Source organism: Archocentrus centrarchus, chromosome 11 (assembly GCF_007364275.1).
Source record: "Archocentrus centrarchus isolate MPI-CPG fArcCen1 chromosome 11, fArcCen1, whole genome shotgun sequence".
NCBI lineage: Eukaryota > Metazoa > Chordata > Actinopteri > Cichliformes > Cichlidae > Archocentrus > Archocentrus centrarchus.
In genome coordinates, this window is record NC_044356.1 from 10,158,580 (window position 1) to 10,181,717 (window position 23,138).

The window sequence follows — 23,138 nt, forward strand, 5'->3', positions numbered from 1 at the left end:
AGAACACTCAGCAGAGAACGTGTCTAAGAAAGATGTTAGAGGTAAAACCAAACTTTAGACCATCAAAATAAAAAAGATATACACAATTTTTTCCTTCCCGAAGCCATTATCACCTGATAAAGTTGTTGTTGTTCTTGCTCATTGTTATTTATGCAAAAATGAAATGGCAACTTATTATTTTGCAATTTCTTGTCAAGTTAAGTTTTTCAAGCCTTCTGGTGATTTTTCTTCACATTACACTCCTGGTGACGGAGAGCCTCCACTAGCTGATTGCATTGACAGCTCTGTTGGACTTTGATGCACCTCATCGAACTCCACACTCATACTTCCCGCTCCACAGTTTGACTGTAACCCGATTCAGGGCTTTGTCAGTAGATAAGACTGTGAGAATGTGGAGGAGTTGCACCTCATGTGGCCTGAACATTGAACTGCTAGCTGCTGGAATCCATCCATATTACTTGACAATACTTGATAATTCATCGTTGCTGTTTTCTATTGAATTTGCTGCTATAACAGTAATTTCCCAACTTTTGGGATAAATAAAGTATTATTATAGTAATAAGTATTTTTTTTTATCTTTAAACAAGAACTGATGCCGGATGATGGTAGTCTCTCTAGGTCTAGCATAGCTACAAAAACAAACCCGGCAGATTTACCTTTCTCCCGGCCCAGCAGTGGAAGAAAGAGGTTCAGGAAGAGAGTAGCGAGGACTTAGGTTGGCAGCAAGGTGCTGTGAGGTGACAGGTGAAGACGGGACGACACCAGCACTCTGACGAAGAGATCCAACATGGCCGCCTCAGAGGCCTTCACGGGCTCAGCTGCCTCAACACTAGGCTAGAGAGAGAGAGATTAGTTCAGCTGTTAATCATTCAATAGCATTCATATCAGGTGGATGTGGACATGCATGATAACATTCTGTAATTTCATCCACATTATAAATTATTCAGGTCTCTCTCCGTTTCTTCTTCAATTGCTCACATACAGACGGCGCTTCAGCTCTTTAGAGGAGCACGATGAAGAATTTTAATCAGTCTGTAACTTATAAATTTGATAAGAAAAGCTGATTCAAATGAGACTCAACCCCTTCAACTGGAGATACTCTGATAAAAGACCAAAGAAAAGGCAATTGTACTGCTACTTAAACTTTACGGACATTTCTTTGTTTTTGGCCTTTCATTTTATAGAGAACCGAGAAAACAATTCACATTTTTTGTGGCCATAAACACATCACAAATTCCCCTTACTGTGGATTTCTGCGTGCCTTTATAATCTATCCTTGTTTGAGGGTGTAACAAACAGCAATGCTGTCAATATCCTGTTGACAGCAACACTTAAGGAGGTACAAAATGACTCACACCCTTGTGAGCTCCTTTTTTGTAACTATGCAGAAATGAAACATGAAAATGAAAACCAACAAGCAAATTTCTAGATTTCTGAAACAGCTGTTTAGTCCCCGTGTGTGACTAAAAGCAGAACTGATAACACGACAAATCTTCACAGTGAACATGGAAATGGATACTGGCTAATATCTGGGAATTTCTGAAGAATTGATTTATTAAAAAAACAAACAAAAACAAAAAAAAAAACCACTTCTACCTCGCTCTCTAGCGTGGTCACATATATGCATTCTTCACCGGCCCTCTCACTGTTTATTATTGTACAACTCAGGATAAGAAAAGGTTGCTCAAGTCCAAGAAGGCTGGAGAGATCGAACATGAATCATGCTGGTCTGTACTTATTTTAATTTATATTTTAATTTATATTCAGTTTGTTAATTAAAGAAGATTGTGAGTAATAAAGACCCTTGTTATTGGGAGCAACAGCCACGTTTTTGTTTTGGCCTTTTCTTGGTTTTGCAGCCAAAATTGTGATGCCATGTCGAGCTCCAAATGCTTGATTAAAGCAGCCATTCTGGTGGAAATCATAATATTTAAAGATACTTCAGGTACTGCCTGAAGTGGAAATAAACCAGAAATTGGGCTTATTATTTCTTTATTTCCAGTCATGATCAGGTGAATAACTAATCAACTTTCTCTGTTAAGCCAGGCTTTCGGCTGCAGGCTCAGAGCATGATCACATAAAAAGGGGCGTTTCACAGGTCATGTGACTCTTCTTCCACACAATCCCACACCCCAATCATAGACATTTCAGACGATAAAATAGTGATTAAAAATCTATAAAGAAATGTTAAAAATATAGCAGTAAAATGTAACACTGTTGCATCCAAGACAAGAGATTAATGCTGCGGAAATCATTAATCTTGGGATTTAGTGCACAGAGTAGTAAGATAAATATTTTACCGTGGAAATCGCTTTAGCTTTTCAGCAGATCAAAGTGACACAAAAACATCTCCCCCAGCACAGAATCTATATTGCACTTAAAATATGCTGTAAATAAAAGAATCCGTGTAAACGGGGCACTTCCAGGTACTCTTAAACCAAAACTCAGAACATAACCAGCTCCCAACCAGGTTGTGTGCTCAGCATAAGCTACCACGGTGATTTTGCCAGGGAAAAAAAAAAAACCAAGAGCCACGGAAAACTGACTTGAACTCGACACAGCTTGCTAAGTCATTAATCTTGCTTCCTAGTGCACCCCTCTGTACAAAACCATTGCCCAAAATTAAAGGTATAAGCGCCGCTATTGCCAGGCCATCTGGACTCCTGAGTAACTTCCTAATGTCTTGCAGGAAGTGTGAGGAGGAAGCCGCTTGTTTTATGTCAACTTCAAGAATAATTGCTAAATGAGTAACAAATAAGAGACGAGAGATTGCTGTGCCGCTTGAAAGAGAGCTGTTAACCTTATGCTGTTCAGTTAGTGTGCTTCTGTTGTCGCCAGAAACCAAGATAAAACCTAAAACTGAGCAATACTTAAAAATAAGGTCAGGCATGAACAGTCAGGCATGAACAGTAGTACACTTAAATACAACACAGTTATATATATATATATATATATATATATATATATATATATATATATATATATATATATATATATATATATATATATATATATATATATATATATATATATATATATATATATATGCATGCATGCTGTGGTTTCTATAGGAAACCACAGCAGTATTACCACTGTGATATCCTCACTGCACCTCCACCACTGAAAAGATCTACATGCGTGCGTATGAGACGGTAACAGATGAGCAGAGCTTCGAGAGGAACAGCTCGGGGCTGAGTGTGAAATTCCTAAAAGAAGCTCTGCTATTGCAAAATGGTTTTGATTTAAGGAATGAATGCAGAAAATAAATAAATAAATAAAAGGCTTCTAGGGACCCAGTCATGCCCAGATTAATTAAATGCAGCATTTTGACCATATAAGACCCTGATTTTTATAATATGTTTACATACACACCGCTGGAATGCCCTGAATATTGAATGAGGAGGCGCGAGTATATGAAGATTTCACAGTGTGTATGTGTTTTTGTGTGGGAGTGGGGCTGGAGGGTATATATGTATGTATAATATTTGTATCTGGTATCTTGAATATGGGGGCGACACTGGTGCCTCACAGGAAGGTTACCAGTTCAAACCTCCGGGTCGGCCAGACCCTTTCTGTGTGGAGTCTGCTTGTTTTCTGTGTGATCTTTAGGTTAATTCTACATCGGCCGCAGGTGTGGATGAGAGATTGTGATGCACTGGTGACCTATACAGATATCTGTACCTTGTTTGTCAACTTGTGACAGCTTGGCTAGTCTCCAGCCCCACTGTGACTCTAAGTTGGACAAGCCCATCCATATATACAAGCTTCCCCCATGATTGTATATATCCTGCTTAGACTACTGCTCAGACTGGCAGCAGTCTAAGCAGAAATCCCCAGACTTTCCAGCTCTTCCAGGCGGACACTGTTCCCATGCCAGCTAAGATATAATCTCTCCAGGGTGTCCTGGGGTCTGCCCCGGGAGTCTCTTCCTCGCCTCCTAGGTGAAGTGTTTTGTACATGCCCAAAACACCTCACCTAGGAGGCATCCAGGAGGTATCCTGGCCAGATGCCCAAAACACCTCAACAGTTGTATAAGTGGAAATTGTGTTTGCCACCCAGAGGGACTGTAGATGGAAATTGGCCAGTAACTAAATCAAAAACATAGCATCATTTGTTTTGTGAGGTCAGGGTTTTTTTGTGCGTGGTCCCTGTCAAATAAAAACCAAAGCTCCTGAAACACAGTGTCTAAGGCACTGCCAGGCCTCCTCTCAACAGGGTCTCACCTGGAGACTGCTGTGGTGCAATATAGTAATAAAATCAAGCAGCTTTCACATCACAATCTAAGGAGGCTAGCTAGATGCTGTATCCATATGGCTGGAAACACTACATCCATTTATCCACAGCAGCATTCAGTCTCTGCCAGTGGTGCTAACTTCTGCAGAGTCACTACTTTGTAGGTTAAAAAAAAAAAAAAAGCTAATAACTTAATGAATAGACAATGGGACAATATAGTTAGAAAGAAAGAAGTAATGTTTGTCTAAGGCACTGTCAGTGTATCGTGTTATTACTAAACTGATAATGATCTTATTTAAACAAGTACTAAAAGTTTATTCAGTACAGTTTTCCTGAGACAAACCTACAATGCCAATACATCAGTTTGAAATATTACATTACTTTAAATAGGAAACATAGCAGCATCAAACCTGTATCACTGGTCTGCCTCCATATGCAAAGCTGCATTCCTGCACATGGATGCTCTCCTTCTTTGCTATAACCAGTGGCTCAGTCAGTCCAAAAAAGCCACAAACTGCTCCTTATCCTGCCCGGGCTTATTTTTCTCTCCCAGGTGACCGGCCAAAGGGAAGGGGGGGGCTCCAGGTAAAAGTGATCCAGTCCGGAAAATGCGCAGGATTCAGTTAAGATCCTGCAGCCAGAACAGCGTGGATTTTTTTAAAAACCATGCAGCACCTGCCCAGAGGCTCGTGGTGACTTTCAGTGTGCTGCAGCAGTAACGCTCAGGTGCACACGGTCACCTGGGCCGATGACAGCTCAGTCATTACTGATTTTTCAATAGCCCGCTCTCCCGTGAGGGGCTTGTTGCAGAACAATGATCTCTGTGACCGCCACCGCCACCCCCTCTCTCCTCTTCTTACATCTGGCAAATTCTCTCCCTTTGACTTGTTTCTTCCTCGTCTTCTTCTCTCAGCAGGAGCAGTCAGCTCTGCGTCGGCTTCTCCGCAGACAGGCTGATGAAGCTTTTCTCTGTCCCACACACAGCTTCCTCCGGCTGCCACAGGGGAGGAAAATGAAGTTTTTATTGCTCTTTCAGGCAGCGTCCTTGGAGAAAAAAAAAATTAAATAAAAATGAATAATCATGACAAACTGTCTATTTTGTTGTGACAACTCTACAAATATCCCTACAGCGATAACTACACTAATCCCAGAATAAGATTTAAATGGAAGTATCACAGGAAAGTATGAATACATTACATTAGTCTTTAACTCCTTTTACAGCTGACTGTTTGCCTACTTCTTAGGTTGCGTTTACCTATTAATGTGAGTCACTTTAAGTGTTTCAGGGTTATCTAATTATATATATACTCCAAATGGTGACATTAACATTTACATGCCTTTTTCTTTCAGAGAAAAACAGGTGATAGCCTCCCACCAGACCCCCTCAGAATCAGCTGATAGTTTCTGTACACTTAGTTTAGCGTATCTGATGACGCCCTGCTGAATTTCACTTTCACACTTTGAAAACTTTCTGATTAACAGACTAAAAAAAGCACAGAGGGGTGGCTTGAAATTATGCTCCATTTTGTAGCCCTCGTATAGCTTCTTAAGCTACCCACATGAAACTTTCAGGACTGTTGAAAATGCCAAATCCTGCTGTTGTTCAGCATGATTTTTTTCTGACCAACTTCAAGACCCAATATCATGGCATTTTATTAATATCATAGTTTTAGTAGCAAAACTGCACCAATTTAATGTCTGTCATGTAGAGAAACAGAAACATTGACACGTGGATGTCTTATCTGTTTTCTGATCACTCACTGGAGAAAACTTTTCACCCATCGTGTCATGAAAGGTCTCCTTTCTACCTACGTTTTGACAAAAGGCTCATCTTGCAGCTGTGATTTCTTCTGTGTTAAAATATTTCACTAATATACTCAAATTTGGAGCCTTGTTTGAGAAGCTTGATATTTTTACTCTGATAGTGTTAAGGTCTTGTTGTAATATCACATGTCAGATTGTCGACAGCAGTGATGATGAGCTGTAGTTGGATATAGTGACGCTCAAAGCGGGCCACAGAAATTCTGATTTTGGCTTCAGACTCAGAGTTGTTTTGTTTTTTCTAACAGCACTTAAATGTGGTTTTCAGGCCTGAAAATTTCATGTGGCTAACTCTCCTATGAAAGACATTATCAGGGTTTATGAGAGGTTACTCTGATCACTGCACGAAAGGATTTTTTTTTTTTTTTTTTTAATTTCCAATAGAAGCCCCTTTGTCTAATTTTATCTACTCGGGAGCGAGTCTGTTTTTAATCTCTCTCTCTCTCTTTTTGGCTATGCTGCAAGACAGCTTTCCCATTTTAGGACTTAACTGTTTGTCAATACACAGATTATAAAATCAATATAATATTTAAAAGGAACAAGAAATCACAGGGTTTCATTGGACTCAGCTCTTACCTTTGAACCACACATAACAAAAATGATCCCGTCTTCCTTCCTCTAATGCCTCTTTTTCACTAATACCTAGTCAGAGCAGCTCATCTCGACACGGTCTTGTTTTGTTTGCATTACAATTTAGAGCATTACACTTGCCCTCATGGCTAGGCTAGTGATGACACTCCCTGGCCAATCAGTGGCGTGCTGTTCTTCGAAGTCACATTTTGAGATCACTTCGAACCCCAGCTGAGTGGGTACTAAAAAACGCACCTGGACCTAATGGAAAAGCCTACAAACCGTGCCGAGTCAAGTCGTGCTGAGTAGGTGCTGAGAACTTGTAGAAACGCGGCATTAGTAAGAACCATCACGATGCTTTCACACTCAGACCTGAAGGAAGCCATCCATGCTTTTATTTTCTTGTATAAATTAAACTTCACTCTCTCGTTACTAAAGTCTTTGTTACTAAAGTCTCACTAAATAAAGGGTTCCGTATCTACCAGTTTCATATCAGAGATGAAAAGTAAAGGGACTAAATAAAGAACATCACTTTAGGCTCTGGTGGCCTATTTTACTTTGTCAAGTAAAAGACTGATAAAACAAACAGAAAATAACCCCGACTGCTGGCTAAGCTCCACTCTTGTCTCCTCTTCCTATCGAGCAGTGCGTAATGGACTGCTTAAAGCGCAAATTGGTGCATGTTTGACTGCATGAATGAGGGTCTGTCAAGTCAAATGAGATGCATGAGTAAACGCACTGACAAAAAAGAGAAAAGAAAAATACTATCTCTAAGACAAAATGGTGGACTTGTGCATTATGTATCTTACGAAATTGCTTAAAAACAATTTCGTAATTGCGTGAGCTCAGAGTGTTAGTGTAGTACGTGTTTAGCTGTTTGATAATTCAATACAGACGGGTCTCTGCCCACAGCACAGTCTGCTGCACTGTCATAATATTACAAACAAGTGTGTGTGGGGGGTATTGATTTATTAACCTGAGTGTTTTTAGCAGCTGTTAGGTTTGTTTTTACAAAGCATGCCAGCGTCTAAGCACTGACACAGGAAGGTTGAGATGGCACACCGTAAGGTATTTCACCTGTTTAATCCCAAGATCACCCGCATCTAAGGCACCTTGAGGCTAACAGCTGCTGACATCTCTTATCGGAACCTATACACCGCGTTTTAACGGCTACTGCAGCCACATAACATACGACTGAAAATGCGTGCAAGGACTTACAGAAACAGAAAATGGTAGACTTTCACTTCAGCTGGCCGTTGCGGTGCGTAGCCTCGTCTGCTGCCGTCCCCTGCTCCGCAAATTAGGTCAGCGCTCCTCTCTTCGGTACAGCTGATATGCCGTGCTTGGGCTCAGACTGTTAGTGTAGTACGTGTCATTGCGGGTTCCGGGGGTGAGATTTTCAAAATAAAGAACGCAGTGAAACAGCCGATGGTCTGTTTTGCGATGGATAAAAAGCCAAACAGTTGAATTAACGATACCTATGGAAAAGGACCAGCACACAAAAGTCCTTTGTTTGTTTGTTTTTCCTCTCAATATTTGTAATTAACTTGATATGAGCCAATTTTCCTTTCTGTGATACAGATTATAATTCATTTTATTTATCCACCTGTTATGTATCTGTTTATATTTATTTATTTACATAACCATTTTTGTTAAATGCGAAACCTTTTTTCATGTAATCCGTTTGTTCAGTGCATAATGAAAACACGTTCATTGTTTCTATTTTCACGTTTAATAGAAATTAAAATTAATTTCTTGCCTTAAACTGAAAAACGTTCCACTTTCATCCAGCTATTTCCGGTGCACGTCCTCTACTGACCAGTATTAAAAACGTACATGTTCGTCTCAAAAAACACTAATAAACTTTAACCCTTTTATATTTAAAAATAAAATATTTAAATAATTTTTAAAAATTAATTTGAATTTATAAAGAACCACAATCCCGTTTATTTAGCGTTACAGCACGGGCTAAAATGGCGTCGTCGCCTTCCAACAACTTCCATTGTGATTGGTTGACTGATTTTCTTCGAGCCTTTTTATTGGCTGGTCGCAGCTTGATTCTGACAGTTTCTTGCCGGGAGGAGTACGCACGAGCTGTTTCAGTGTGCAAGAAGGTTGGCATTAAAGTAAGTTGTATTGTTAATGTTTGCCCGTACAAATCTTAAAGTGATGTACACATATTTTTGTCGGCCGGTAGCGGACCAACTGACAGTCAGTAAACTGGTCTGCCCCTATCTTTGAAAGACTGATTGGAAATTCCCTTAAAAAGTTTGCCTCCTTTTTATTTCTCTCTAGGTCGCACAGTTAGTGGGGTCATAATGGCTGATAGGGCCGACGTTACACCTACCGCGAGTAGCCAGCCTCCTGGAAGAGAAGAGCAGGGAGGAGGAGAAGATGGAGGAAGCTCAGAAGGGGATGCAAACAGCGGTTTGACTGATGCCCAGAGGCAGGTATTGGAGAGGTGTGTACATGCACTGACGCACGCTACAAACGACAGTCAGATGTTGGCTGCTCTTCTCTTGGTAAGTATTAGTTTAATTTAATTAACTTAGCGCTATTTTTGTAATGACTTTGCTGCTATTTGGGGGTAAGCCCCTTTAAATGATAACTAAACATTTAGGAAGGTTTTCTTTGTTCGGCGCAGCCAATTTTCTTTTTGTTTGTTTGTTTTAAACAGCTTTGAGTATAACAAGCGCACGGTTCTGATCAGAGTCCTTCTAAACTTATCTAAATTTAGAAAAACCTACCTATGCTGCACAATATGGCCAAGAGTACTGGGCTATGCTGCTTAATTTTTGAATTCAGGTGTCTTCAGTCCCACTGCCAGAGGTGTGTAAAGCAAGTACCTAGCAAAATAACAATTGAATCAGGGGTTCCTCAAGGGCCTGTTCTTGGGCTCTTTAACCTAAAGCTTTAAAGCTCCTACTGTTATCATCAGAATCATAATTCTGCCATTCTTATGCAGATGATACAGTTATACTTATTATTTTCCTTAAATGATCTAATCCCTATTCATAAATTGATGAGCTGCATGACATAAACTGCTGGAAGTCTAAGACAGGGGTATTCAACTCCAGGCCTTGAGGACTGGTGTCCTGCAGGTTTTAGATGTGTCTCTGCTTCAACACACCTGAGTCAAATATAGAAGTCATTAGCAGGACTCTGGAGAACTTGACTGCATACTGAGGAGGTAGTTCAGCCATTTGATTCAGGTGTTTTGGATCAGGGACACATCTAAAACCTGCAGGACACCGGACCTCGAGGCCTGGAGTTGAATACCCCTGGTCTAAGAACTGAACAGAGACAAGATGGCTATATTTGTTGTTCCAAAAAAAGTCAGCCTGACAATTTATTCATACTTATCATCCTTTTCTCTGAAATGGTGAGCAAATCAAGAACCTTGGCATTATTTTGAACAGTGATCTCATTTTTGCTAATCATATTAAGGACACCAGAGCTGTCTTCTGCCACTTAAGATATATCAGTTATAAAATTTTTATCTCAAACTGACTCTGAGAAATTAGTCTGTGCATTCATATCAAGCAGGTCAAGCTACTGTATCATGCACGATTATTCAAATCATCAGCAAGATGACTGCAACTTGTTCAGAATGCAGCAGCCAATCCTTACACGTGTAGAAATTTGACCGTATTATCCCAGTACTGAAATCACTTAACTGGCTCCCAGTTGAGCGCAGAATCTGCTTTTAAAGTTCTTCTATTAGTTCGTAAAGCACTCAGTAGTTTGCCCCCAGTACAGCTCTGACTTGCTCAGTGTCTATAATCCAGTCAGACCTCAGGTCATTAGCTGCAGTTCTTTTAATTCTCAGAATTAGATCTGTGTGTGCTGAGGGTGCTTTCAGTGACTGTGATTCTGTTCCTTGGAACAAGCTGCCTGCTGATCTGAGGTCAGTTAAAACTTTGTGCATTCAAAAAAACTCAAAGCCTTTTTATTCTCACAGGCTGGGCCAATAACTGTGCGGTAACTTGCATTTTACTATGTAGAGGTTTACTGTGGTGTCTTCATTGTCTTAAGGTGTACATATGTTTTTGTCATTAAAGCACATAGTTTGTGTAATGAAGCGTGCTATATAAATTCAAATTACCATTGCTGTGGTCCATGTTGACAAATGAGGGTGTAAAACATGCCACCACTGGACCGTGGAGCAGTGGAAATGGGTACGATGTAGTGAGGTCTTCACCATCTGGTAATCTGATGGACATGTCTAGGTTTTGCAAATGCCAGACTGATGGCACTGAGCCAACTGTAATGTCTGGAGAACAGATAATGCAGTGTTTTAAATGTTCCATTGAAGGGAGCTCTTCTTACTCCAGCTTGTCAAGTTTTGGACAATTCTATGCTTCCAGCTTTGTGGGAACACTTTAGGGGAAGGCGCTTCTGTGCCAGCATGACGGTCCCAGTGCAGAAAGCACGGTCTCATAAAGGCATGCTTGGATGAGTTTGGTGTGGAAGTACTTGACTGGCTGGCACAGAGCCCTGACCTTAAGCCCTATCAAACACCTTTGGGATGAACTAGAAGGGAGAGTCAGGTTCTCTCATTCAACATCAGTGACTGACCTCACAAATGCCAAAATCTTGTCAAACCTTTTTCCCCAGAAGAGTTTAAGTTCTTACAGCTGCAAAGGGGAACCAGCTCCAACTAATACCTAGATTTAAAATGTTGCAGGACTGTAGGTCCAGTGTAGGTGACCAGTAGTTTTGTCCAGATGTATGTTGACTACTTCAATAGTAACAGGATATTGTGGCAGATAAACATTTTTAATTTTGCATCTCTATAAAAGGGACCTTTTACACAACAAGGGATTACATGATATCGCTGAACCCTTCTCTTTAAAGTAGCCAAGAGCAAAAAATGCACATGCACTTCAGCACTAACCTGTTTATTCCCTTCCATCTTCACATCCTCAGATAAGTCGCTTGTGCCCAGCGAGTGACCTGGACAAACCCACGTTGAAGCGCATCTTTGAGGCAGTGGGCCTCAGCCTTCCAGTTCGACTTCTCCTCACAGCAGTCAGAGGGGGTGAGAACTCTGGCTTACCCCCACGTGAGCTCCTTTCGCTGGGCATTGCTCTGCTGGCTGCCCTGAGCACAGAACCAGACATGGCCTGCAATCCTGAGCTTCTTAGAACCATCCCCCTCCTGCTGAGCCTCTTGGCAAACGGTTTTATGTTTAACCAGCAGAAGCAGGAGGTCCAGGAAGAGCACCAAATGGATGAGAGTCCAGAGTGTAATCCTGCCGGTGGAGCACACTCTGCACAAGAGGCTGAGAGCAGCAAGCAAAAAGGTGATGATGGCAGTGAAGCAAGCAGCAGGTCAGCAGCTGAAGAAGACTCTCTGTCTTGCAGTTTTGATGCAGCCCTGGCTGCTGACTGCTACCTGATTTTGACAGCTGTGTGCACCTTACCCAGAGGCCCAGAACAGCTGCTGAGCAGGGGTGCTGTGGCAGCTGTGTGCCAAGCAGTGCAACTGAACCGGCCTTTCAGCCGTGACAGGGGGCTTGTCGTGCTGGGCTTCCTCCTCTCAGGTAAAAACAAGGACAAAGCATGGCGCAACCACACAACAGAGCTCCTCTCCCTGGTGATCAGGCTCTCCAAAGACTTCTGCCAGTCCACAAACGAGACCAGGCTGGATATGTGTGCCCAGCTGGCACAGTTCCTGCCCCCAGCAGGAGTAGCAACTGAGAATGAAAGGCTAAAGGAAGCCGTGAGACAATTATGGGAGGTACTGAGGCCTATGGTGCAGGCAAAATTAACACAGACACAGATCGGACCAATCCTGGTCCTCTGTGCTTGCCTACTGGATTTATATGGCTGGGATATTGTGGGTCCTCCAAAGTTCTGCTGCTTACTGGTGAACCGGGCCTGTGTGGAGGTCAGACTGGGTTTGGAAGCACCACCTGGTAATGATTTGAGCCCAGAGCTGCAGGATACACTAACAGGTAGTGTACTTATCAAAATAGGATATCGATTTTAAATTTAACTATTCTATTTGCCAGGATGAAGCACCTAAAACAGATAAGTGTTAATGTAAAGCATTCTTCAGTCTCAATTTCTATTTAAGTTCAGTTAGGCTGTATGATTTGCATGCAACTGTCCATTTAGCTGATTTAAACTGACCAAAGAAATTATCTTGGTGTCATTTGTATGTTTTGGCTGTCATGCTTCAGTGTTTCATGCTCTAAACGCCATCGTCTGACTGTTTTTCCTCATTTTTGTTAAAAATCATATAGGGAGATCTGATTAAACAAAGTTGACTACCTCCATCATTTAGCATGAACTGTCTGCCTTGTAGGCTGTTACAGAATCATGGAGGCAGCCATAGAGCAAGCCTGCAGTCCAGGAGTCCCACAGGGTGTTGCTCCCCCTCAGAGTGCCCTCAGTCTACAGCAGAGCAGGCAGATCCTCAGGGTCCTGGAGGAGGCCTTCTCTGCTTTGATATACTACCTGCAGCAGGTGAGGAAATCTAACACTTTCTTTTTCTATACACAACCAGCCATGTGTTGCTGATATTGGAAATTTTATCACTTATGTGTAAAATGATGCTTGCAGTGCCAGAGTTCATCCTGTAGGGATAGAGTTGGGGCGTGGGGGGGGGGGGGGGGGGGGGGGGGTCTGAAATGCACATGAGCACAGCAATGATTGATTGGCTCATGTTTTCTGTCTTAGCTGTCTGGTTCTACAGGGGTCAAAATTGGGAGAACTTCGGTGGGTTCTGTTTATGATTATATTCCGTTGCATTTTGGTTTCTTTGGAAAGAGCAGAGCCAGGGGCAGGGTTTTTTTTTTTTTTTTTTTTTTTTTTTTTATATTAAAAGAACAAAGTGTAAAGCATTTCATGAACTTGGTTTACATTAAAATACTTAAACTGTGTTAATATTTATTTGTACAAAATTCTTGCTCTTCCAGGTGGATCAGAGCCGCTATGGTGACCCTTTCGTTTTCGCCACGTTCCGCTCTCTGTGTTCATGGCTGGCTGAGGAGACTTCCTGTCTGAAGAAGGAAGTGACTGGACTGCTGCCATTTCTGATCAGCTACACCCAGAGCCACCTGCACAGGGGGAGCTCAGAGCAGGGCCTCGCTGACTGGATGGCCAAGATGTCTGCTGATGTGGACGAAGTTGTGTGGACAGGCAGAGAGGCTCTGAGGTAAAGATGACATGTGGGAGGAGATCAGTAACATCCAGGGAAAGTCTTAGTCTTGTGTCCCACTACCTTTTTATTTTTATTTTTTTATTTATTTATTTTTTCTCTTCCGTCCTCCTCCCCCCCCCCCCCCCCTCCCGGTTCTCCAGGTATCTCCTCCCAGCTCTGTGCCACCTGTCAGCAGAGAAGGGTCCCAGGAAGGTGTTGCTTGACCTTGACACCCCAACCCTGCTGGTGGATTTCCTGACTCAGAGCTGGGTTTCCCTCAAGAGAAAAAGCAGTGCAGCATCTGCAAGAGATCCCAGCATGGAGACGGCTTGCTCTGCACTACTTAACTTCATAGTTACAGAGCCAGAGAGAGTCAGGTAGCTGGTTCATGATAAATACTTTGACTCTGGTGTGATGAACAGTCTCTTTAATTCTACATCAAATGTTTAAGCGCTGGTAAAGAAAAGCATAAACCTGTAAACTTCTTTTCTAGGAAGGACTCATGTTTCAGAAGCCTGGAGTCCCTTCTGAGTGAAGCACTTCCCCTTTTGGTGAATAAGCCCCGCCTCCTGGTCCTAACAGCAAATTGCTGCACTTTGGGACTCATGCTTGGCAGATTAACAGAAGCAGGTGAAAATGGCTTTTGGTTGTTTGTTTGCCAATAACAATTCATTGGTTAGCTTAAATTCTTTAGTAACTTCTCAGTGCAGTAAATAAACCTGATGTAGCTTCAGCGCTTGTATTTGTCCTCGGTGTTAGTGACACTTAAGTCCATCCCTCTGAGGGCCCATGAACCAGCCTGCTGGAGACGGCTTTCCGGTATAAGCAGATATCTGTGCCAAGACTTCAATTTCCCTCCGCTGCTCATCTTAAAAGTGTGTAAATGTATTTAAAAAGTTAGATGGTCAATTAGCTACAAATGGAAAGGGAAAAGCTTGTTGCACCAGAAGTCTTTTCCTTGCCTACGGATTCATACACACAACCTGTAGATTACACTGACTAGTAAAGCTGTGATGCAGTGCTTTTTATTTTTTATTTTTTTTTCCTTTCCTATGGAAAAATGTCACTACCAGAGCTGCAGAAACTAGGAAGCCTATGGACTGAGTCTTGGGACAGTGCATTAAATTTCTCATGCTGGCTCTTAAACCAATCAATTTTTCAGTCACGAACAAATGAGTAATGTCACAATAACATTGGGCAAGTTTCATAAAGGTTCAGCATGCTCCTGTCATCTCGACCTTTTTAGTGTAAGGTTATCATAAAACTCAGTATTGGTGACCTGCAGATTCTTTGTTATATTCTCCCCCTCTCCGCTGGACGAAGTGTGTGTGTGTGTGTGTACACAAAGGCAGATGTGGTCCAAAGCTCCTTCTGTTTCTGCTTAGCTGTTTAGTCTTTCCTTCCTGTGAGTTTTCAGTCAGAATCTAGTTGTAGTCTCAGTGGTCCTGCAAGATCCTCAGTCTTGGTCTGTGACCAAAAATGTGACACATTTAGATGTGAAGGTGCCAGATTTTAATCTTTCATAGCTGTAAGAATATACTTCCAGGTAAGCATCAGTCCTTTATACCATTTTAAGGTGGTGGTTTTTGTCTGACCAAAAAAAAAACTTTGTAAACTAAAAGCTGCAAGTTTTTGTTTATAGCACTTTCAATCTTGAGGTATTTTTGCTCAGATCAGTTGAAACAGTAATGGACTTGAGCTGTTTGCTAAATTCTGTTCTCAGCAAAGTGCCATTTTTTTATTTATTTTTTTAATTTATTTATTTATTTTTAAATCTTTGCAGGCGCAGTGGAAGTAGGCCAGAGACGTTTCCTTTCTGCAGCTCTCAGGTTTCTTTGCAGCGCCCTGGACTCAAGCTCCAGTCCTGGTCCACTGAAAGTGAGCCTGAGCTGGGAAGACAGTTGGGATGATGCCGCAGAGCTCTGGAGGCTGAGTTTGCAGGCTCTGGGAGGCTGCGTCCGTGCCCAGCCCTCCATCACCACCCTGATCAGAGAGGAAGGTTGGCTCAAAAACATGCTCACCATGCTCTGTCAGTGTAGCGCTCTTCCCGACCAGCTGACGCAGGATGCGCTGGAGGAGGCTCTGTGTGTCATGGCGGAGCGGTGCCCAGTGTGTAAACAAGAGATTGGAGACATGATGAGGAGATGCAGTGACGGAGCATTGAGCAATATGAAGAAGCTGGAGAAATCAGTGGGACTGCAGTAAAACCGGCTTCGCTGGACAAATGGTTCAACCTTTTAATAGACTTTTAACTTAGTGAAGTGTTGCCAATAAAACAGGGAAATTTCTGACACCAAACTTGTGGTATAAATATTTTTGCTTTGACTTTTTTGTAATGAGATGAAACCCAATAAAATTTGTTTTTATAGAAAATGTGGAATGTTTCTGTGCATACTTCTGTGTGACATCAAGGACTCCCACCCCAGAGTCCCCCTCCTCCCCCACCCCCACAGTCTTTTGTATTCAGGAGGACCAGGTGCTAAAGCAGTTCAGGAGTGTCAAAGCTCGCAAAGCTCCAGGTCCAGATGGTGTCTCACCTGCCACACTGAGACACTGTGCTAACGAGCTTGCCCCATTGTTCACGAACATCTTCAACTCCTCACTGGAGGCTTGCCACGTGCCTGTCTGCTTTAAAACCGCTACCATTGTTCCTGTCCCCAAGAAGCCAAGGATCACTGGACTAAATGACTACAGACCTGTGGCACTGACTTCTGTGGTCATGAAGTCATTTGAGCGTCTGGTGCTGTCCCACCTCAAGTCCCTCACAGCCCCCCTTCTGGACCCCCTGCAGTTTGCCTACAGAGCCAACAGGTCTGTGGACGACGCCATCAACCTGACTCTGCACTTCATCCTACAGCATCTGGACTCCCAGGGAACCTACGCCAGGATCCTGTTTGTGGACTTCAGCTCTGCCTTCAACACCATCATCCCTGATCTCCTCCAAGACACGCTGTCCCAGATGAACGTGCCTGATCCCATCTGCAGGTGGATCATTGACTTCCTGACGAACAGGAAGCAGCACGTGAGGCTGGGGAAGAATGTCTCGGACTCCCGGACCATCAGCACTGGCACTCCTCAGGGCTGTGTCCTCTCTCCTCTGCTCTTCTCCCTGTATACCAACTGCTGCACCTCTGACCACCAGTCTGTCAAGCTTATTAAGTTTGCAGACGACATGACTCTCATCGGACTTATCTCAGACGGGGACGAGTCGGCCTACAGGATGGAGGTCAAACGTCTGGCGTCCTGGTGCAGCCACAATAACCTGGTACTGAACGCCCAGAAGACAGTGGAGATTATAGTGGACTTTAGGAAGCACACAGCCCCTCTACCCTCCATCATCCTGACTGACACCCCCATCACCACAGTGGACTCTTCTCGCTTCCTGGGAACTACCATCACCCAGGACCTCAAGTGGGAGCCCACCATCACCTCTGTCATCAAAAAGGCCCAGCAGAGGATGTACTTCCTGCGGCAGTTGAAGAAATTCAACTTGCCAGCAAGGACCATGGTGCAGTTCTATACTGCCATCATTGAGTCCATCCTCACCTCCTCCATCACTGTGTGGTACGCTGGAGCCACCACTAGGGACAAACAGAGACTACAGCGCGTTGTGCACTCTGCTGAGAAGGTGATTGGCTGTAACCTCCCATCTCTCCAGGACCTGTACACCTCCAGGACACTGGGGCGTGCAGGTCGGATCACAGCCGACCACTCTCACCCTGGGCACAGACTTTTTGACCCTCTCCCCTCAGGCAGGAGGCTACGGTCCATACGGACCAGAACCTCCCGCCATAAGAACAGTTTCTTCCCCTCTGCTGTTGGACTCATGAACAATTACCCTAAGACTGTTACTACCACCCTCCACAAACGCTGATGACCCTATGTCTATGCACCTGTCTGACTGCACTGATGTACATATTAGTGGAATATAGTCTACATTCTTCTATCTTTTAATTAGTCTCTGCACTGTATATTTTGTAATTTTGTAATATTGTGCTATAGTTATAGCTCTAATATCTCTGTATATTTGCAATTTGTATACTTGTATATTGTCTTATAGTTTTTATACTTATTTGTTTCTTTCTGTAAGCACGAAGTACCGCAGCAATTTCCTAATGCTGTGAACCTGTTCACCCATATGGCAATAAAAACCTTCTGATTCTGATTCTGATTCTGATTCTGACTGTACCCAGTTTGTCAGACTGACCTACTTTATTGTTTTCACCATAAATCATTGAACATCTGAGAGCTGTGCAGCCAGGTGATCCACAGACAGCTGTACCTCACATGGAGCTGAGAATGCACATGAACTGTTACTCAAATGTGAATGTTAAAATTTAAGTGCCTTTAATAAAGAGTTATTTTTGTTGGAGAACACTGTTTTGTGTTTTCTCTTTTCTCTCATGGCTTTATTACACCTGCTACTTAGTTTTGTGCTGTAATTGAGCCATAAATTAAATATGCAGGTCTGCAGTGATGGAGCTGTTCAGGAACAGGAAATTGGTGAGAACTACAAGACAAATGTTCTGGGTTTTTAAAAGTCAGCTGAAGAGAAATTAACTTAAAAGCTAATAAAGATTAAACAAAAAAAAAAACTGGCACCTTTGATTCTGAGACTAATACACAGACAAAAGGGGAAATAACACATTTCCTGCTCAAAGGTCATATATTTGCATCACTCAATCTGTTAACTTAATCATAATTATTGACCTTAGTTTTATGTGGTTGTTTGTGCCTGAAGGTTTGATTTAACATCAACTCCAAAATAACTGCTCAAATGAGGAAACAACTTATTCAAAGTGAATGATTCCTTCCCTTCCCCCCATTATGTGGCATACTTAGTACAGTCCAATTGTGTATTTAGGTGTGCTGCTCTTTTTGACCTCATATGATCAGAGACCCCCTAAAACTGCCCCCCCCCCCCCCCCCCCCCCCCACCCGGGAAAAAAATGTATGAGATAAGGTAAAATTATTTAAGGCTTAACTAAATAACCTAAAATACTTTCAAAAAATACCAAATAAAAAGTTTAATGATTTTATTTTATTATTCCTTCACTATAGATGAGTCCATTCTTTCAGTTACCACGAGATGGCGCACCGAGACTTGATGTGTGGTGAAGTTCTCATTAACAAACTCGTCCTTTACCCTCATTTCCAGACTTTTATTTGTCATTTAGATAATTAGGCTGCTCATTAAATTATAGTGAAGCTAATAATAAAACAAAAATATATCTGAAAAACATCACCACAAAGGACGACGTGAAGTTATTACAACAATTTTACCAGAGGATAAAAGTCTGAAATCAAATAAACTGATTTTTTTTGACAGTTTTCCTTTCACTAATGCATATTCAGTCATCTGCGAATAAAAAAATTGAATGTTATAGTTCATATTAGGTTATTACACAGAAATGGGGAGATAAATATTTTTTTTTTTAATTCTAAAAATGTCAAAATAATAAAGTGAATTTTTGCTTAGGTTAATAATAATTTGTCGTGTGATCGTCACCAGTCAGCCATTTTTAATCCCTCCATCGTTGATCCTATAGTTCTCACACCAACTGTGACAAAAGTTTTCAGCTGCCCCCATCCTCGACTCGTGTCACCTACCGCCCTTTTTTTTACCCCCCCCCCCCCCTCCTTCCCCACACCCGTCTCTTTTCTCTGACTCATCCATACAAACTCCTGCATCGTCTCTCAAAGTAACTCACTCCTCTCTGCACCTTCAGCCTGTCTCCTCTCTTCTCCTCTCCGTCCATCTCCAACCCCTCAGCAGCAGCCTCGCGCACGCACCGAGCACCATCATGCTCTGGAAATCCCGAACCAAAACTGACAACGCGCAGGTAAAGTTTGTTTTTTAATTTAAAAAGGTGAGAATTTTCGTTGATCTGCTCCGTGGGTCTGTTATGGTTTATGTAGAAGTGCGTGAAAGCGTGCACACGGTGCGTCTTTTTGTCTATTCTTATGGCAGAAGATAATTTATTAGAGTCGGTTCAGACCCAGAAATGTTCGGGGTGTATCAAAAAAAGTTGAAACCGTTTAAATACTTTAGATTTTAAAACCATCCCTCCAACATTTTTGGCTAAAGTGGAGTGGATAACTGCGCGTAAAAGGACTAAAATCTTTACTTAGACGTTAAAAACCACAGAAGGTGATTTCCTTCTTGAAAATGTGAATTTTGTTTAGACATCTTCAAATAATAAAACCTATCTGGACTCTTACTCTGTGCGTAAAATCCACATCATACTATTTTAAAAGGAAACAATGAAACTAAAAGTACGGTCGGTGTGTGGGACAAACAAGCACGTTAGGGATTTATCTCTTTAAGAGAAGTGGATCCTCCCGACCCCTCCCCTCATTCTGCCGGGTGCGCGCAAAACCTATAAGTAGTGCGCTCATGGAGCGGCTGCCGGACTCTGTGTTGTGTCGTGCGCGCGTGTACGTATCTGGCAGCAGCTTTTATCTGCGCGTAAAAAGCTCCGGTAGACAGAGAGAGGAGGAAAAGTAAATACCAACACCTCTGAACTGAATGGACCGTTAAAAAAAAAGGAAAAGAAAAAAGAAAGAAAGCCTGGATTACATCTGGGAGCATTTTTGTGACACCTTATGAGCCGTTGGAAGCCTGCGACTCCTGTTGAATTTTAAATTTGGGGGTATCCAAACTGGTCCAGATGTTAATCCACACCTATTCGGCTATGGTAAGTTTGACAGACTCGGGTTTTTCTTTTGTTTGTTTTTTTTTTTTGTTTTTTTTTAGCATTTAGAACTAATTATATCTGTTCGTCTCTAATGGAACTCAATTTTAAAAGGGTTTTGTGTCTTGCACACGGAATGCCAGTAAACCTCAAGGAACGTGCGTAAAAAGATTTCCCATCAGCACTTAAAAAGGGAACATTTTTAGTAAATTAAAAATACAGAAGAAAAAAAAAACTTCCAGAGAGCGTTAAATTCTTACACCAGCTGTCAGCCAGAGTAATAATAGTTTATGTTTATAGTCTTACAAATGAAATCAGATTTATGATTTAAAAAAATGTTGCTGATTATCTCCTGTAAAAGTAGCAGCGACTCATAGATTACTTCCATAATGAGACTCGCTGACACTGAGTTCACCGTCGCTGAGCCCCGCGTCTGTCCCAGAGATGCTCTTTGTCTGTCTGCAGTCACAACAGCTGAGACCGACTGACAGTAAAGAGTCCATACCTTGGAAGGATGATCATCTTTCTCTGTGTGTTTCGCAGGTTTATGTATATCTATTAAAATATTTGGATTAAAATTTGAAATGCACAATTACGCACAATCTGTATGAGTACTTGTAGTTCTTGTTTTGAAGCCTGACTATAGCGATTTGAGTGGGTTTGAATGGCCTAGCAGCAGCCTATCTCTCAGACATGCTTCACAGTTCTGTACCCAGCTGATCCCGGCTTACATTCTGTGCGGCCGGCCTCCGGGTCCTCACAGGGATCTTAATAAAAACGCATGGGGAATCATCCCTCAGCCACTCTGGTCCCAGTCTCAGAAACAGCCTGCCTCAGGGAATGATTGACTCCACCTCAGTGGAGATTAAAAAAAAAAAGAAAAAAAGAAAAGAAAAAGAAACCTCAAGACATAATTATTTTCAGTCTGACTGTTACTTAAGGTGTTTTCTCACTTGTGGGCCGTCATTTACATTTTAAGCATTGTTTTTCTTACTTTTCTTCTCCCCTTCTCTTTCTCTCTCTCTTTAATTATTTAGAACTTTGCATTGTTGACATTTTCGATATTTATATGCATTTTTAATATAAACATTTTTGCTATTTATTTTTTTATAAAAGTTTTGCAAAAAAATCAGTTTGTCTATTAATTCGTTTCTTGTTGCACTTTTTTATGCATGTTTGGCGTGAAAGGTGGTGTAGAAATAAAGCTGTGCTGAGTTGACCGATGTGCGCTTTTAAGGTGGCCTTTTTGGCTGACAGATAATGGACATTGTTTCCACCACAACAGCATCGATCAGGGTGACCCAGCTTAAAAAAAAAATCCAATTTCACCAGGATGTGTCTGTGAGGCCGAATGTAGGCTAGTGGACTACATGTTGGTACACACGCTGTGAACACGCTGGCATCTCTTTTAATACGAGAGGTCAAACTTGGGAAGTCACATTGAATTAACGTTTGGTTTCGCGCGCCTTGCCAGCCTCAATGAACCCTTTTTGCTTTAATTTTCACTCGTGGGTTCAGTTTGTGTTTGTTGACGCAATTGCAGATTATTTACAGATGGAGCCTCCTCCCGGAGCGACGTGTTGTTGTTGTTGCTGCGCATTACCTGTCCTTTGTGCAGCTTCTTGGTGGCCGTGACCTTTCTGACACTTTTCAGCAGCGATGCCAAAGGCGTCTTCTGCCACTGCGCATCACTTCAAGCGCTGCTGCTATTTCCATCCCACTAATGAAATGGAAATATTTATTTATGGATTCACGTCTCCCTTTTTGTCACTTTAAAACTTCTTCTGCTTTTTTTTTTTTTTTTTTTAATTTGCTTTTTTGCGACCTAGATGTTTCTTCTTCTTCTTCTTTTTAAATCTTGACTCCTTTGTGTAAGTACTGCTTCGGTTTAAAATATTTTTGCCCGGAGCTCATCATTTTAAATCCTGAAATAATCGGTTCTATTTGAGGACGCTGGGATCCTGATATAAAGCAAACTTTCTGATTTTCTGCAGGACCGCGCAGACGGACTCAGCGGCTCTTCGCCGAGCGGGCGCCTTTCCCAGCTGTCCTCCCTGAACCAGGCCGCCTACTCATCGGCTCCCCCGCTCTGCCACACTCCGGCCTCAGACTTCCAGCCTCCTTACTTCCCACCCCCCTATCCACAGTCTTCACTGCCATACTCCCAGAGCCAGGACTCTGCTTATTCCCACCTGTCAGACCCCTACCCCTCCATCAACTCCATCCATCAGCATCAGCAAGCAGCGTGGCACTCGCAGAGGTCGCGCTCCGAAGAAGGGGGGCTACTGTCACAGTCTCACCGGGCTTTGAGTCTGGACCCCCGTCGGGAGTCTCCAGCTGTCCCGCGGCTGCTGCACGGTCTCGGAGAAGGGGCTGCAGCGCTCGGAGACGGTCCTCTCGGGATGCACCTGGGACATCACGGCCTGGATGATCTTCAGGTAACTTTTATTTATCAATTTTGGTTTTCCACTGCTGGTCGCGCGTAAAAGTCAATCGGCAAAGTATGTCTTACAATGTACTTATTTGTTGTGTTTAATTAATTTTCTTTCATAATAATAACATATTATGACAGAAATGGATGGAAAGAAATACTTAGATAAAACGTGTATTGTGGCAAAAAGGCCTCGGGGCAATTTATTTTCGGTTTTTTCTTTCCTCAAAATAACAATT

At 42.3% G+C, this 23,138-nt stretch overlaps 3 protein-coding genes across 6 annotated transcripts in view; 2 read left to right on the forward strand and 1 right to left on the reverse strand.

Moving 5' to 3' along the window:
• kiaa0319l (KIAA0319-like ortholog) overlaps positions 1–7,998 on the reverse strand; it is a 39,031-nt gene extending 31,033 nt beyond the window's left edge. For both annotated transcript variants that reach the window (XR_004020563.1, XM_030740915.1), the window contains exons 1-3: positions 7,843–7,998; positions 4,644–5,277; positions 657–834 (exon numbers count right to left, since the gene is read on the reverse strand). The gene's annotated coding sequence lies outside the window, so the exon portion shown is untranslated. The remainder of the gene's footprint in view (positions 1–656; positions 835–4,643; positions 5,278–7,842) is intronic.
• A 676-nt stretch (positions 7,999–8,674) lies between these two features.
• Positions 8,675–16,130, forward strand: LOC115788302 (neurochondrin-like). The gene is made up of 8 exons (XM_030741275.1): positions 8,675–8,750; positions 8,920–9,146; positions 11,554–12,583; positions 12,937–13,097; positions 13,550–13,788; positions 13,935–14,150; positions 14,267–14,403; positions 15,557–16,130. The coding sequence occupies exons 2-8, from the start codon at positions 8,943–8,945 to the stop codon at positions 15,976–15,978; spliced, it is 2,409 nt and encodes an 802-aa protein (XP_030597135.1). The 5' UTR covers positions 8,675–8,750; positions 8,920–8,942; the 3' UTR covers positions 15,979–16,130.
• Positions 16,131–19,496: 3,366 nt separating this feature from the next.
• Positions 19,497–23,138, forward strand: part of LOC115788303 (transcription factor AP-2-epsilon-like) — a 13,804-nt gene continuing 10,162 nt past the window's right edge. For 2 of the 3 annotated variants that reach the window (XM_030741276.1, XM_030741277.1), the window contains exons 1-2: positions 19,497–19,616; positions 22,463–22,906. In XM_030741276.1, the coding sequence (XP_030597136.1) occupies positions 19,578–19,616; positions 22,463–22,906 (483 nt within the window). In that variant the 5' untranslated portion in view covers positions 19,497–19,577. Of the gene's footprint in view, positions 19,617–20,202; positions 20,472–22,462; positions 22,907–23,138 lie in introns of those variants that run through there. The other variant, XM_030741279.1, reaches the window with a different exon arrangement.

Coding starts and splice junctions, on each gene's coding strand:
- LOC115788302 (XM_030741275.1), top strand. CDS start 8,943: ATGGCTGATAGGGCCGACGTTACACCTACCGCGAGTAGCCAGCCTCCT. Junction 12,584..12,936: donor GCTGCAGGATACACTAACAG/GTAGTGTACTTA, acceptor TCTGCCTTGTAG/GCTGTTACAGAATCATGGAG. Junction 13,098..13,549: donor TGATATACTACCTGCAGCAG/GTGAGGAAATCT, acceptor TTGCTCTTCCAG/GTGGATCAGAGCCGCTATGG.